We start from the raw sequence: 16,682 nt of genomic DNA on the forward strand, positions 1-16,682 counted from the left end.
GCATAAAAGACACTTGTTAATAATATACTGAGTTCTGGTATTGGAAGAAATGCATGTATGATATAGTGACCTAAACTTCTTAGTGGGAACAACGCATTGGTGGTGTGGGGAAATTTTACAAATGTAATTTAGTTGTCAGTAACATTTAGAAAACTCACATTTGTTCACTTGCTATAATTATAAGGAGGTGTTCCATCATTTCTGCACAAAATAACAAATGGGTGTGCACATGCTGTTACGGTAGCAATCTGGTATCTTCATCCACCTTTCCTGAGAGAGTCCACAAAAATACTGTGGGCAATCTCAGGCCATAGTATCTAATTGGTACCTGATTACCAATCGTCTCTGATAAAATCCCAATAATATTCTCTATCTACAGTGTGGAAAGTACTAAATTAATGTACTTCAAATCATTTTATAGATCATTTGATTAGAAGCAAGAAAAGGCATACAAAATGAACTTTTGGACACTCCAGGGTAAAATTAACTTTTACATTTCTTTCTTGTGTCAAATGGTCAGAAGACACAGATGCTAGCTCCAACTTCATGGAAGCCAAAACCATGCCCTATGTCAGTGTAGTTAGTGATGCAAGCAGTCCACTTAAAAATACAGGGTGGATTTCTAATATTTTTAACTACCCTATTTCATTGTAGCCAAAAGTAGTTTGAAAATACATTACATATTAACCACTATAGTGCTGACTGGCCTTACTTGCACTAGAAGAAAGAGGAGTTTTTTCAAGCAAGTCTGTTTAATCAAGTTGTTTTAGTTGGAATCCTCACTGAACACCACTGAAAACAATTCAAAAGTACTAGGCTTTGGCAGGCCCAATTAGATGTTAAAATGTTTTGGTACTGTTATGCTGGTGTTAGCAAATATTATCAAAGGGAGTGCAGGATCCATAAACAGTCATTTATCTTGTTAAAGCCCAAATATGTGACAAGCAGGCTTTCAACTTGATGGGAGAGCAAATCAGTCCCCTTTAAGTAGTAAAATAGGCTGAGGGATACTGGGAGGTTGCTTAAAGCCCTAGGCTATGTGGTAGTTCAAAGGTTAATCTGATTGCATATAGAGGTCGTGTGTTGTAGAAGTTGTGTGTTTTAGAGGCAGAAGGTTGGAATAAGTAATGAGTGTGACCCTGAGGAGAAGCAGAGGGATAGGGGTGCAGGAATGAACCATCCCAGTGCGCAGGGAGACTAGCAAGTATGGTAGAAGACCAGCTTGGCTTAGCAAAGAACTTCAGTGAGCTAAAACACAAAAACGAAGCTTACAAGAAGTAGAAACTGGACAAAAAAGTGAAGAGTATAAGAGCATCGCTTCAGCATGCGGGGATGAAATCAGGAAGGCCAAAGCATAATTACTAGGGCTGCGCGAAACGGCACCGTTCTGTTTCGACTTGAGTTTCGAGGTTTCCACGGAACAGCATTTTGTTTCAAATTTCATTTCGATTTGAAATAGCTGTTCCATTTTGCTTTGTGGAAATAGTGAGGCTGTATCGATGCTGTTTAGATGTTTTGCCCATTAGCTATAATGGGGAAGCTCAAAACAGCCTCTCTCATCTGGCAGGCAGATCGGGGCTGCGGTGGACTTCAAATCCCCAGCTCGATCTAGCAGGGGGGATGGGAAGTCAGCCCATCTGGGCTGACTTCCCACCCCCAACCCGATCGCAGCGCTTGGGAGGGGAACTGAGCGTGGGCTCAGTTCCCTTCCCCTGCACTATGATCGGCTTCCTGCAGCCTGGCGGCAGAAGACTGGGAGAGCCACAGCTGTGCTCCCAGCTGCTGCTGGGATGCAGCCCTGGTTCTCCCCTGTCTCCCACCACCTCGCTGCTGGCTGCTTCAAAACTTGAAACATTTTGAAACTTTTGAAATGTTTCGACTAGCCTCATTTTGTTTCAAGTCTGTTTCAAAGCTCTCTGTTTCGATTCGATTTCACTGTTTCGAGCTCAAAATGAGTCAAAACAGTGTCGAATCGAAACAGCTGGCGAAATTTCGCACAGCCCTAATAATTACAGTTGCAGCTAGCAAGGGACATGAAAGGTAACAAGAAGGGTTTCTACAAGTATGTCAGCAACAAAAGGAAGATCTGGGAAAGTGTGGGTCCCTTACTAAATGGGGGAAGCAATCTAGTGATAGATGATGTGGAAAAGGGTGAAGTACTCAGACTTCACAGGCAAGGTCACTTCCCAGACTACTGCAGCTGGCAGCATAGTTTGGGGAGAAAATGAGCAGTCAACAGTGGTGAAAGAACAGGTTAGGGACTATTTAGAAAAGCTGGACATATACAAGTCCATGGGGCTGGATACAGTGCACCTAAAGGTGCTGAGTTGGCTGATATGATTGCAGAGCCACTGGCCATCATCTTTGAAAACTCATGGTGATCTGAAAAGGTCCCAGATGATTGAAAAAGGGCAAACATAGTGCCCATGTTTAAAGGGAAGAAGGAGAAACTGCAGGCCCATCAACCTCACCTCAGTCCCTGGAAAAATCATGGAGCAGTTCCTCAAGGAATCCATTTCTAAGCACTTGGAGGGGAAGAAGGTGATTAGGAACAGTCAGCATGGATTCACCAAAGGCAAGTCATGCCTGACCAAACTGATTGCCTTCTCTGATGAGACAACTGGCTCTGTAGATGCAGGGAGAGCAGTGGATGTGGTATACCTTGACTTTAGCAAGGCTTTTGATATGGTCTCCCACAACATTCCTGCAAGCCAGCTAAGGAAGTATGAACTGGATGAATGGACTGTAAGGTGGATAGAAAACTGACTGGGTCATCAGGCTCAATGGCTCGATGTCTAGCTGGAAGCCGGTATCAAGTGAAGGGCCCCAGGGTCACTCTTGTTTTGTTCAATATCTTCATCAGTGACCTGGAAGATGGCATGGAGTGCACCCTCAGCAAGTTTACAGATGACACCAAGCTGTGGGGAAGTAGTAGATACACCAGAGAGTAAGGTTAGGATTCAAAATGACCTAGAGAAATTGGAGGATTGGACCAAAGAAATCTCATGAGGTTCAATAAGGACAAGTGCAAAGTCCTGCACTTAGGATGGAGCAATCCCATGCACCGGTGCAGGCTGAGGGCTGACTGACTGGGCAGCAGCTCTGCAGAAAAGGACCTGGTGGTGACAGTGGACAATAAGCTGAATATGAGCCAGCAGGGTGCACTCGTTGCCAAGGGGAACCTATACCTGTGACAAGAGCTCTGCTCTGACATGTGCTAATTAGCTAATTAGCTGAGTCTGCTGAAGCATGCTAATTAGCACACTTCAGCAGCCTCTGCATCATGTGTATTCAGCATCCCTGCATTTCAAAATGGCAGCAGGGGCGCTTTAACTAAAGCTCATCAAACAAGCTTTAGTTAAAGCACCCTTACCACCATTTTGAAGCACGGGATGTTGAATACATATGATGCTTTCAGAGCTGCTCTAAGTAAAGTGCCCCACTACCCTCCACCCTGGAGCACGTGTATAGACACCCCAGAAGTCTAATGGCATACTGAGCTGCATTAGTAGGAGTGTTGTCAGCAGATCGAGGGAAGTGATTGCTCCCCTCTATTTGGCACTGGTGAGGCCACATCTGGAGTACTGTGTCCGGTTTTGGGCCCCCCACTGTAGAAAGGATGTGGACAAGTTGGAGAATCCAGAAGAGGGCAACAAAAATGGTTTGGAAGCTGGGGCATATGACTTGTGAAGAGAGGCTGAGGGAACTGGGCTTATTTAGTCTAGAGAAGAGAATACTGAGCAGGGATTTAACAGCAGCCTTCAACTACCTGCAGGGGGGTTCCAAAGAGGATGGAGCTGGCCTGTTCTCAGTGGTGGCAGATGAGAGAACAAAGAGCAATGGGCTCAAGTTGTAGCAAAGCAAGTTTAGGTTGGAGATTAGGAAAAACTCTCTCACTGGGAAGGTAGTAAAACACTGGGACAGGTCACCCGGAGAGGTTGTGGCATCTCCACGCTTGGGGGTTTTGAAGACCCAACCAGACAAAGCCTTGGCTGGGATGATTTAGTTGGGAATGATTCTGCTTTGAGCAAGGGGTTGGACTGATGATCTTCTGAGGTCCCTTCCAACCCACATTTTCTATGGTTTTATGACATCAAGTACTGGTGTGGCAGACCTGGGGATTTCTGCAAGACACTTCTGAGCAACTGCCTGCCATTTTTTGTGTCTGCTGTATTCAGCAAAATAAGAAAGTAATAAATCATAATTTTTGGTAAATAAATAGTATTACATCTGGAATATGTGTGATTTGTATCACTAATTTCCCATCCTCAGGGAAACAATCCTGGAAAAAACAAAAACTTGACTTTTAATTGCTCAAACCACAGGGGCAACAATACTGAGTGCAGTTTTCAGCAGTGTTTGCTTGGTCAGTTGAAGAAGCACTTTTTTCCACCTCTAGGAGCTGAACAAAATCCCTGTTTCTGGACCTGTAGTAGGTGCTTTGAAGAGAGGGAAGTGAGGACATGACATTTTTGGACACCTGAAAGATGCCAACATTTGAAATAACTTTTTGTTGGCATATGTTGGAATATATGTGGAAAATAAATTTAAAATAATACACATTACATTGTATTCCCAAAGTACTTTTTAACTGAAGTCCTAAAACCAATGAAGTGGAACTCTTCATATTAGACAATTTTCACCTGTCTTTTTTGAATGTAATGTGCAGCATGCTTGTGCTGTACTAGTATTCAGGATAGTATTATCTGTATAAGTTTTATAGAGCAAGATGTTCCAGTTTAGTATTGCTTTGTAGCTGTTAAGCAAAGAAAGCAGGGGGAGACGAAGGAGAGAGAGTTGTGGAGAAGTAGGAACATAGGCATTGTTTTACTAAATCAAACCAATCTTGTCAGCTAATCTCATGGTACCAAGTGCTTCAGAGAAAGGGGTAAGAAACCCGCTCAAACTGTCATGGAATATACCCACAAAAGTGAAGTATCTTTCAAACATGTCAGTTAATCGTTGAGGTATGTTCCAAAAAATGGGTGTAGTCACATTCCTGATAAATCCTAGACTTCAGTGCAGAGAAGCCAATTGGGGTAACATCAGGTTAAGAGGATGAGAAAAAGAAAATAATCTTAACACTGATATTTACTTCTTTTTCTACTGAGAACTACATGGGTTACAAAGTGTCTTTCAAACTACTAAATCACAATTATTTGCACTGAATATGCTTCTTGTTCCTTTACAAAACAGCAGAATACGCATTTAAAAATCAGAGAGGGAAGCCTATTTATTTGAGTTTTTCTTGTGATTAGTGTTCAGCTGGCATGTTAATAGTTTTTTTCTTAAAATCCTAGGGTGGGAAGCAGTGATATGTCTGTTTGGATAGCAGTGATATGTCTGTTTGGATAGGAAATAAAGAATTTTAGATACTGTGATCAAAGCAGCATGTCTTAGCTATGGTGTGTATGTGAGGAGAGGAGGATATGGAAGAATCACAGGTAACCGGGGTTGCAGACTCAGATGAAAGGAACAATTAAGGTGTTACCAACAGTACTGGAAATCCATGGAGAAAGAGGAAACATTTGGAATATAATTTTTGTTGCGTTGTGTTTGAGAGGGTGATGAGCCATCCATAACAAAATGAAGAAAGAAAAGGATGAGAGATTGAATGGGGAATGAGAAGTATTTCTCCACACTTGACCTGAGATGATTGGCATAGAGAAGCATTGTAAACCCAAGCACATACATGCAGTCTCCCCATGACAGAGCGTAGATAAGAGAAGAGGGAAGTATTCTAGTACAAAACTACAGGACCTAGTATACAGGAAAGGGACATGGGTGGAGAAGAATCTTCTGAAACAGACACTGAAAGATCATTCAGAAAGGTAGGAGGAAAACTAGGAGAAGATGATATGAGAGCCAGTGAAGAATAAAATCTCCATTAGAAGGAAGCAATTAACAACATTAGAAAGAAATGGAAAAGGTGAAGGAAAATCAGAATAAAGGCATGGGCACTTGATCAAGAAAAGACCACTGAGGGCTTTGATGAAGAGGACAGAAACCTAATCCGGGTGGATCCGTGAGTTAGCAGAAGACAATGCAACCACGGTAAACAACTTTCTCTAGGTGCTTTGAGGAAAAGCCTTATTCATGGTCTGGCAGAGTCCCCAGGAGAAAGCATTTCAATCAACTAAGTTACTTCGGAAAGGAACAATCCTGTAAAATTGGCAGAATATCAATTTACATTAAAGTTCAATCTGCCAGGACTATGGTTTTCTTCCTGAAAAGAATGATGTGTGATGTTAATCTTTTTCTTTCCATACTAGGTGGGAAAGGCACAGAATAGCTTTCAGGCAAGGAAAAAAATAAACAATTAGGACCATTACAATTAAGAAAAGAAACAAAGAATGGACATAAAGAAGTATGTAAATAATAAATGATTATCTGGCACTTCCATTTATGCTGTCTTACAACACAAAAATATGAAAACAACAAATGAAAATAGAGGCAACAAATATAAAATTGATAGTTTTTTAAATACAAAACATAATTGACCTGTAGAACTCATTGCCAGGAGTTAGAGCTCCAAGGCTTAATATGATATAAAATAGCTAAAATAAAATCTAATTACATAAGCTAACATAAAAACATATAAAGCTATAGAAACCATAGTCTGTGAGGGTGCAGCCAGCAACTAGTTTTCTGCATGTAGAAATAAATGTTCTCTATCTGAACAAGTTATTGCATAACTGGCCACTACAGAAATGTTTCATCTTTTTCTGAAGCATCTGGTCCTGAATACTCTTGAACATAGTCCTTTTAATCATATCATTGGACTCAATGGCATGGGGGGGGCCCTTGTAGTCCTATGTTCCTATATTCTATTTGATCGAGACTCTCAAAGCCAAAACCCATTCTGTACATATCTGTACAGTAGGCAATGTCTACCATAGATTGTAGCCCAAAATCCGCTGTGAGTCCTAAAGCTCTCTCTCCCAACGGTATTCTGTGGCAATGGGCACTGCTACAGACTGCTGAGTGCAAACTGCTAGTTTACAGATAGGGAGCAAAATGTATGCTAAATTAGGTCTCAGCAAACCATGCCTCAAGTAGTTTGCCATCTGTAGAAGCCTTTGGCACGTCTTTATATATGTTCCTTTTTTCTATTTTAAAGTTAGTTAAGGTTGTTCATGGAACATTTTGAATGTTTCTAACCGTAGTGAGTTATGAGTGTTTAACAGCAACAGAAGGCCTCTGCTGGGCTTCCTCCCTCTCTCAACCATTAGGGGGGATTGGTTAAGGTAAAAAGTTTCAAGTGACTTTTGTGCAAGATGTTCAGTTAAGCTCGCTGTATGGGCTGCTGATGAAGAGAGACGTAAAACATACTTATAGGCAATAACAAAAGGAAGTATTGACTGGAAAGGTTCTTTGTCTTTCTTCTCCTTTTAGAGCCGACCTTAGGCTATCTCATCCTGCTATCTAAAGAAAAATGGATGAGATGTGTACTAGAGCAGTGGTTCTCAACCTTTTTTGTACCGGAACCCACTTGTAACATCAATGCCTGTCCTGATCTGCTGCCCTCCAACCCCAGGCCCCATCTCCCCAATGCATGGGACAGGGTGCGTGTGTGGAGCACAGAGGGCCCCAAGCAGCTCCATGCAGGCTGGAACTCTGCCAGTCTGCAAGGGAAAGCCACCATTTTCCCACATTTTTCTCCTTTAAAGGATAATCCATTTTTAAAGTTCGTTCACAACCCTTTCATATATTCTTGCAATCCACTTTTAGGTCATGACCCAAGGATTGGGAAACACTACTCTAAAGGCAGTTAACACTGTTTTAAGGCAAACGAAGAGGAGAGGAAGAAGAACTCCCTAAAGAGGGATAGGCAATCTGTGGCCTGTGGGCCAGAGCTGGCACATGGCAAGTGGAAATCTGCAACATGAAATGGCATGAGCACATTCTCTGCCCTGCACCACGCATTCCTCTGCCATGTGCAGGCAATCCCCTACACAGCATGTAGCAGGCAGTGGCCCCAGCCGTCCCTGCTCTATAAAAAGGGTTACTCTCTTGCTCCACTACGGCAACCTTTGCTTACCCTTACCACTGAATTTGCTTCTCCCCATCGCTATTGACAAGAAAATCAGCAGCACTGAGTTGATAGGATATGTGGAGGCTGCAAGGGTGGGGGGAAGCATAAGAGCTGCCCTCAGCACAGAGCAGAGAGAGCTGGGTGCTGCAGAAGAGATTGGTCCCAGCAGTAGCCTGGCTGCCAGTCTTAAAAATTGTGGACCCTATGATGCTATTGAACTGTATTCAGCCCCTGCCAGCAGGGTGAGCTTATTTACCAAGGAGGTGATCTCCAGTAAGGTAACATTTGGGTTTTCTTAACAGATGCTGTGGCTAGGGATTGGCATCTGTGAAAGAAAATGCCACTCTTTCAGGTAATTCTGATACAAAATAAAACTTGTGCAAATTTACATAAGTGGAATTTGCATACCAGTTTTGGACTATAAATGGGCACCTATCTAGAAATGTGCATTAATTAATACAGATTGCAGCCAAGCATGCTTGTGCATGTGGTTCCAAGGGATAAAATCCTGAAACGTACTAACGGGGAAAAAATAAATGAACAAGACCAGTGGGGAGGAATACAGTTGAACTTTGTACCCACTGAAGTTAATAACAAGTTGACTGATTTCAACAAGGGCAGAATGAAAACTTTAGTAATCACATCCCATTTTCTTAAAAGTACCTAGCTCAAAGTTATTTCTGTTTGGATCAGATTAGATAAAAGTACACTAGCAATGTGGACTAGCTTCTCGTTTTCTGTACTGGTTAACTAAAAATGCACTTTATCAGCAAGGGGCTTGTTTTGTCTTAAAGGAACACTACTATCTTGTTGGCTCTAGTCATCCTTTCCATTCTAAATGATGTTCATGGTTTTTGGTGCATGCTGATACATAATGCAAACTGAGAAAGTTTAGAAAGAGAATAAAAGGGGCTCCTTGGTGGCATAATAGCTTTGGAAACATGTAACGTGATGAGGTCTTTTCCTTAAAACTTATCAATTCAAACTGAGTATAGGTAAATACAGATAAAAATATTCAATACAGAAACAGTTAGTTGGTATCAGTTCAGTTGCTAATTACTAGGCATACAAGCTATTTGGTTGTGCCACCACTGCCAGTAATTGAAAGAGGAGAAAGAAAGAAACTAGAATGAGGGCTGAAATACCATTTTATCCCAGAAGGTGTTTCCTTCAGAGTTCCTGGGAAGTTTGAATGCCATCGGTAGTGCTGTATCTGTTCTGTACATAACAATTGGTAGTCACATTGGCTTGGCATTTTAAGAAGTACAAATTATTTTTTTTATGGTTAGCAAAAGATCAGAAATGTTTGATAGAAGAAACAGTATTCCCACTTTCCAGAGTGAATAAAACATTTAGTATTATTATGGAATGATATGTCTCAGCAATTACTTGATTTGTGGTGCATTGAATAGGAATATTGTTCATGTGTTTATTTTCTAGTAAAGAAAGCTTTCCTGAATGAATGGTCTGCTAAAGTTTTTCCTTATTAGAATAAAATTAACAAGAAAGTGCTTTTCCAGATGTTTGTGCTATAGCATCCAAAACATTTTATATACATTATTACTGAATGCTCTACCTGGCTCCTCTAAACTCAATATGAAGACTTAATTAAAATGCATGGAAGATTATCCTCATTTTGGGATTCTGAAAAAGGGTGTTGTTTATATGCTACACCAAGTTACCTCTTTTACACTTTGTTGTCACCAGGTGACATGGCATATAAAAAAACCCAAACCTCTAAATGTTTTAAAATTTGGGTAATTTACAATAATTTTCTGAGATTTATTTTAAATTATTTAAACCCTCCCACCTCCCACCCAACCATTGATGAAAGGACTCATTGCCTATTATAAAAAAACTATCAGTGTAGTAGTTCAGTTCCTTTGCTCATCCATTATTCCATCTTGGGATGTATTCTCTCTCATGAAGCAAAATATTGGTACTTTGAATAACAAAATTCAGAATGGACTCAATGGCATGTCCATAGCTGCATGCAATTAGGATGAGTTCATAACAAGCCAACAGATTTTTGGATGTTAAAGACTGGCTGGTTGGGTGCTTATGGTCAAGACACAGGAATTCAATGTGAAGAGACTTACTCTTCGTTTCACTCATAACTACCTAATATTTGGCTTGACTTCCTTTTCTTCTGGTTCATCTTCACTGTCATCAACCTGTTGAATGACCAAGTCAGTGGACCCATCCTCCACAATCTCCACATCAGATCTGTTGTCTTCACCATAGTGCCACCTGGAATCCTTATCCCCTTCTTGTGGAAATTCTAGTGATGGTTCAGCCTCCAAGTCAATGCGGATGCTGTCTATGCCAGCTTCTGCTAGACACTCATTACACAGTCTGTAACGTCTTGTTCCCTCTTGGACCACTTGTCCTGTCAGCTCAGTCACATGGCGTTTACACTTTCTGCAGATTGGCTTGCACGCCTGATGAATCTGTGAAGATTGAAATGAATAAAAGCTGATGTTTTCCCCAAAAAGAGATGGATAATCAGACAAGTTGTGCTTTGTATTTTATACTTTTGGATTCAAATTTATAAATAAAATATTATGCCATGCTGATTTAATTTCTAAATAATCAGAAAAGAGGTTTCACAGCACAGCTAAAGCACCTGTGCCATGACTTAAAAATCAACACTACAGAACATTTGCCTTTTGAAAGCTTCTTCATAAACTGTAAGCCAAGAAGGAATTAAGTTCTATCTTTTGATATTTTGAATATTGTCTTTGAGGAATATGCCTGATTTGGAAAGTAAACTTAATATTAAAGAATCAACGTAATATAAACATTTTCTGCCCTTCTAGTGACTCTCCTACATATCTAGACTGCCATGAGGGGTCAAGTGAAAAGATTTAGATAGTCAGTGGGCACATCTACTTAAGATGCTAAATGCGCAGTAGACTAAGTTTACTACATATTAGCGCCATAGCAAAAGCTGTGCTTTTGCACTAATGTGCAGTAAAATTAATCTACTGTGCATTAGCATCACTTAAAAGACATGTGCCGGCACTACTACGCAGAAGCACGAGTTACTGCACCTTGAGACAGTGCCTATTATTACAGGTACAAAACTTAATGTGCAGTAACTACAGCACATTAATGCATGTGTAGACACACCCACTAAGTCTGGGCTTAGGGTTCACTTTAAGGTCAACATTTCCCATCCCTGTTGATATAACCAAAGTGTGATGAAAACCCAGATTGACCAAAAATTATCCCTGGAAGAAACTTATAAAGGATACAGGATTGATTCTTTAAACATCCATAACTATAATTTTACTTTCAGCATTCTTTTGCTGATATATATTTTCCATACTATAAGTATGAAGATGCCAAGTCTGTGTGGAAGACCATTAATTTTAGGTCTGAAATGAGGCAGGCCAACAATTCTCAATCCTTTTAGATTCCTGGCAGCCTGGTTAGACTCATAACAGCCATCAAAAAATGCTAGCTCTTAGCTTTCACTCAATTTTTTAGTATAGAACAGGGGTTGTCAACTGGGGGTACACCAGAGCACCGCTACCCACCACCCTACACCTATGCCTCCCAGGAGCAGGGCTGAGGTGGGGGGGATGAGGGCAGCAGTGCCCCTCTGCAGGCTGCACAGGTACTGCCCAGCCAGCCAGATGCCAGGTGGGGGGCCGGGGGGAAGTTTGTATGTGGTGGCAGTGGCCACCACCACTCACCACCCCATGCTGCAACCACTCCCCTCCCCCTGCTCCATGTCTGGCCGCCAGGGCTACACTTATTAAAAAAGGTTGAAAACCCCTGGTATAGAAAAACGTTAGGATCGTAGAAAGTAGGGCTGGAAGGGACTTCACGAGATCATCTAGTCCAGCCTGTTGCTTGAGGTAGGATCATCTGTGACTAAATGATCCCAGTCAAGTGTCTAACCTCTTGAAAATGTCCAGGTATGGAGATCCCTCTAGACAGCCTGTTCCAGTGCTTGACCACCCTCAGAATGAGAAAGGTCTTCCTAATCTCCAACTCAAATTTCCTCTGCTGCAGTTTGAGGCCATTACTTCTAGTCCTCTGTGGCTGTAGAGGACAGAAAAACTAATTTCTATCCCCTTATAGTTGCTCTTTGGGTATGTAAAGCCTGCTATCAAATTCCCCCTCAGTCTTCTTTTCTCCAGACTAAATCATCATAGTTCTTTCAGTCTTTCCTCATAAGTCATGTTTCCCAGGCCTCTAATATATTTTTTTACTCTGCACTAGACTCTTCTATGATGTTAATTTCTTTCTCGAAGTGTTGTGCCCAAAACTGGACACAGGACTCCAGGTGAGGCCTGACTAGTACCAAATAGAGTGAAAGAATCACTTCTCTTGATCTGCAAGAGACACTCCTTTGAATACAACCCAGTATGCTGTTGGCTGGGTTTTTTCAGGTTGGTTTGTTTGGTTTGCGTGCAACAACAGCACACTGTTCACTTATATTCAGCTTATGGTCCTTTGTAACCCCCAGGACTTTGTCTACAATACAGCAGCCTAGCCCATCTTTCCACAGTCTGTATCTGTTTATGTCATTATTCCATTCCAAGTGCAGGACTTTGTACTTGTCCTTGTTGAATTTCACCTGATTGATTTTTGACCATTTCTTCAGTTTATCCAGGTCATTCTGAATCCTGCCCTTACCTTCCAGAGTACCTGCAACTCCATACAACCTGATGTTATCTGCAAATTTGCTAAAGTGCACTCAGTGACACTGTCCAGATCATTAGTGAAGATGTTGAACAATTCCCAAGACAAACCCCTGGGAAACCCACCTTGATTCTTCTTTCCAAATAGACATTGAGTCATTGATGACTACTTGTTGAACACAGTGATCCAACCAGTTGTGGATCCACCTTAAAGTGCAATTTTCTGTTGCAAAGAACTAAAAAAAACTGCAATAGGGTTTATCTCATGAATCACATGGGTGTTTGCATACCTAACAACACTAATATAATTTGGCACCCTTAAAAGGTTCTCACTGAACCCTGGTTGAGGATCACTGCTCTCATTTACACCATAGTGAGAATCTGGGGGAGTGGAAGTGGGGGCAACTGGTCATTCTTCCTAGTCTTCAGTGCTACTATTACAATTTGCCAATGGCCTGTGTATTTATGTGCACATAAGCAGATAGCTATGGAAAAGTTTTAAGAGTCTAAGTTTTTGTACATTGTTGAAGCCTTTTCAATATACTGTTGTTACAATTGCTAAATGAAAAATAAGGCCCCAAGAAAGGCCTACAAAGCTACCATGACAAGTAAACAAATATATGGCGTTAATTCTGATTATGACACAACATTTAAACTATAGGTCAGAACTAATGTAAAATTTTCCAGAGATTATAGATTCCACTATGCTGTATCACTCTGAAAAATCTTACTTGTCTAGTCTATTTTTTTAATAGCTATTTCTCTCACTTTGCTTCTCCATCTGTATTTTGCTCACAAGTCACCACATGCAGCTGCAGCTCCTTCACTCTGCCACATGGCATAACTGCAGCTGCTTTATATCCCCCAGCCACCCTCTCCTACTTCTCTGTTGGCATACCTCTTCTCCATTCTCCAGTGCTCCTGCTCATCTCCCCACTCCCATCTATTTTACCTCCTTCCTGAAATTGTTCTTTAAAACAAATATTAAAAATGAGACAAAATTAAAACTTAAACTTGCTTGCAAGTCCACCTACTGACACATGGAAAAAATATTTATTTTTTCTTTTACTTTATGCACTGGCAGTATTTTGTGTACAGTCAGATTGTTTAGTCAGTTTGTTTCCTTATTTGCATGGATCTTTCACACAGTGGCAGGAAAGAGGAAAAAGTGATTTTTAAGACACAGCAAACTGGTAGGCACCAGAGAAGTTCCAGAAATTATTTTTAACTCATTTGAGGGACATTCACTCATCTACAAAGGGGCCAACAAGTTCTTTATACCAGATCTGAAATACTATATTGGACTTTCTGCATCCTTTAAACAAGGGTGGAACTCACTCCTTTTCAAAAGCATTACATTTCAAGTTGCCTTATCTTTAAACCTCTTAGAATACTATTCCATGTAAACTTTAAGAAAACTGGTATATTCACAGAATCATAGAAAATGAGGGTTGGAAGGGACCCCAGGAGGTCACATCTAGTCCAATCCCCTGCTCAGAACAGGACCAGCCCCAACTAGATCATCCCAGCCAAGACTTTGTCTACATTGGTCTTAAAAACCTCCCAGGATGGAGAGTCCACCACCTCTCTGGGTAACCTGTTCCAGTGCTTCACCACCTTCCTAGTGAGAAATTTCTTCCTATTCATACAAAGCAGACTAAACTTAAAATACCAGGCACCCATACCAAATTAAATTATTTTAACACATACAGATATATACACATTAAATTAAATCACGCACTCATTGTCTAAAATACATACTGTTCGAAAATGGCTACTTAGGTGATCTAGTCTGCTAAATCTTTTTCCACATGCCTCACATGGATAAGGTCGTTCTCCAGTATGGCAACGAAGATGCCGCTTTAGGTCTGCTTTTCGCTTCACCACATGGGTGCAGAATGGACATTTGAATCTCATCCTGGGCAGGTCATCTGTTGTAAAAAAAAAAGTATTTTATATATCTGAAAGAGTCATATATACAGTATTGTGACCAATTCTAGAAAGAAACACATTTCTACTGTAACAGTTATGCAAATTAAGAAAAACAAAAAAGCCAGCAGAGCTACAAGTCATTTTTCTTTAGAAGAAATAGTATCACCTATCTTTTTACTTTCACAGAACGTCAGAGTCCTCGCACATTAAATTAAAAGGAGCTCAGTAAAAGAAAAAGCAACTGATCATCACCTATGCTGAAACTGCTAAGATTCAAAATTGAAAATATTGACTGAACTGCCAAGATGAAGCTTACTGTATTTTGAATAGATAGACAGAAATCTATCTATCTATCTATCCCTAAAAAATAATAATAATTAAAAAATATATATAAAGTTAGGCATATTTTCCAGTCATTAGTTCAGAGTATTATATCTATTCTCCATTGAAACTTTGGTAGAAATAGAAGAGAGAGATACAAATAGCTAATTCGTACCATCAGCCCAGCCTCCCATTACACCTAAAATTGAGGGTATGTTGGCATATTGCTCGTCTGCTTTTGAAGACTTTGACTTGCTAGAAGAACGGGGCGATTCATGCTCTTGCTGCGACACAGCTAAACTCCTTGGCAGCACATCAGATCCTTGACCATACTGGTACCCAACATGGGGAGATTCAACTTCTGCTTCAATTTGAACTTGCTCTTCAGATGGAGACATGTGGCTTGTAGGCTCTGAAGCTCGGTCTTCGAGCTTACTCGATTTATAGTGGGGAATGTCAGAAGGCTGTTGCAGTCCTAGGTGTCTGGGCTTTTTAATGGAATCCTGCCTTTGGTCATGTTTGGCCAGTTGCTGCTGTGTACTTCGAGAAGATGGATAGTAGGTGAAACTGCTCCATGTATTTCCACCCATCATACAAGACCCTTGCTCTGGACTTAGGTGAGAATGAGGGGGGCTGCTTTCCGCCCTCCAGCCAGCACCATACAAGCAGGAGCGCTCCACACCATTTGAATTTACATCTTTGTCTGACAGGCTGAAATAGCGATCCTTCTCTTTCTCACTGATGTCCAATGATGACTTAATGAATGTCTTACAAACACTAATAACATCAGTCATCTGAAGATAGCTGGCAGCTGACATGACTTCGATGACATTTTGACCAGTGAGAGAGAGTTTGCCTGAATAAACAAAATCTAGAATAACGGTAAAAGTGTCAGGAGAAAATGCCTGGAAGGTAGCAGTTGTTGGCTGACTAGTCTCCTTTGAGCTCTGGGAAAGGAGCATTTTGAAATAGCCGCTACTGGCAAACAGCACATTTCGATGTGCTTTGAAAACCTTCCCCTCAACCAGGATATTGCAGTCGCAGAACAGGTCTTGCCTGCGTTGCTCATTGAGTTGCTCCAGGAGATGAAACTGGTGGGAAGAAATCTCCATCCCAAAGCGATAAATGGGAAGTGCAGCTCTAAAAACAGAGAACAACAACAATCTTGACTTTGACACTGTTGTAGATGGAAACAAAAGCTGCTAAACCCAGGTTCAAAAACTAAGGTCCTTTAAAAAAAAATTATACATGGGACACAGCATATACCATCTGTTTTGAAAGGAAGAGACAACTTGCAACAGTGTAGCGGTAGAAGAGGAAGAAACATGTCAGTAAATACTACATCTTAGCCCAACTTAAGGTACTGCAGAAAGCTCTCCCGTGTCTATACTAACCATACAATTATCCAATAAAAGATGTCGCCCCCCAGCACGTGTGTGCTGCACCATCAGGGCCCCCTCCCTGCCAGCACAACACGGCCCAGTCCCTGTCTAAAAGCCCAAAGGACTCGGTGCCGGCTCTACACCGCCCTTGAAACTCAGCACGGAGGAGGAACCAGGCCCGCAGCAGTTATGGACACCATGGAGCAAGAGCCTGTGTTGCGAGCTAACGTTACCTGGCTGCCTTGGTCCAGCCATGGGCGCACACATCTTCAGAGGGACCGAGGAGCGACCAGGGAAGGAGACAGCGGCAGGAGCCCGAGCGGCAGCGGGGCCGCCCCCTCCCCGCGCCATTGGCGG

General features: G+C 41.4%; 1 protein-coding gene across 2 annotated transcripts in view; it reads right to left on the minus strand.

The window, feature by feature from the left end:
- Positions 1-6,345: 6,345 nt before the first annotated feature.
- Positions 6,346-16,682, minus strand: part of LOC102370613 (zinc finger and BTB domain-containing protein 8A-like) — an 11,164-nt gene continuing 827 nt past the window's right edge. Inside the window, exons 1-5 of one of the 2 annotated variants that reach the window (XM_025198641.1) lie at positions 16,559-16,676; positions 15,119-16,083; positions 14,452-14,621; positions 10,157-10,485; positions 6,346-9,253 (exon numbers count right to left, since the gene is read on the minus strand). In XM_025198641.1, coding sequence (XP_025054426.1) covers positions 9,160-9,253; positions 10,157-10,485; positions 14,452-14,621; positions 15,119-16,055 — 1,530 coding nt within the window. In that variant the 5' untranslated portion in view covers positions 16,056-16,083; positions 16,559-16,676 and the 3' untranslated portion in view covers positions 6,346-9,159. Of the gene's footprint in view, positions 9,254-10,156; positions 10,486-14,451; positions 14,622-15,118; positions 16,084-16,558; positions 16,677-16,682 lie in introns of those variants that run through there. The other variant, XM_025198642.1, reaches the window with a different exon arrangement.

Source organism: Alligator sinensis, unplaced genomic scaffold (genome assembly GCF_000455745.1).
Source record: "Alligator sinensis unplaced genomic scaffold, ASM45574v1 scaffold337_1, whole genome shotgun sequence".
NCBI classification, from domain to species: domain Eukaryota; kingdom Metazoa; phylum Chordata; order Crocodylia; family Alligatoridae; genus Alligator; species Alligator sinensis.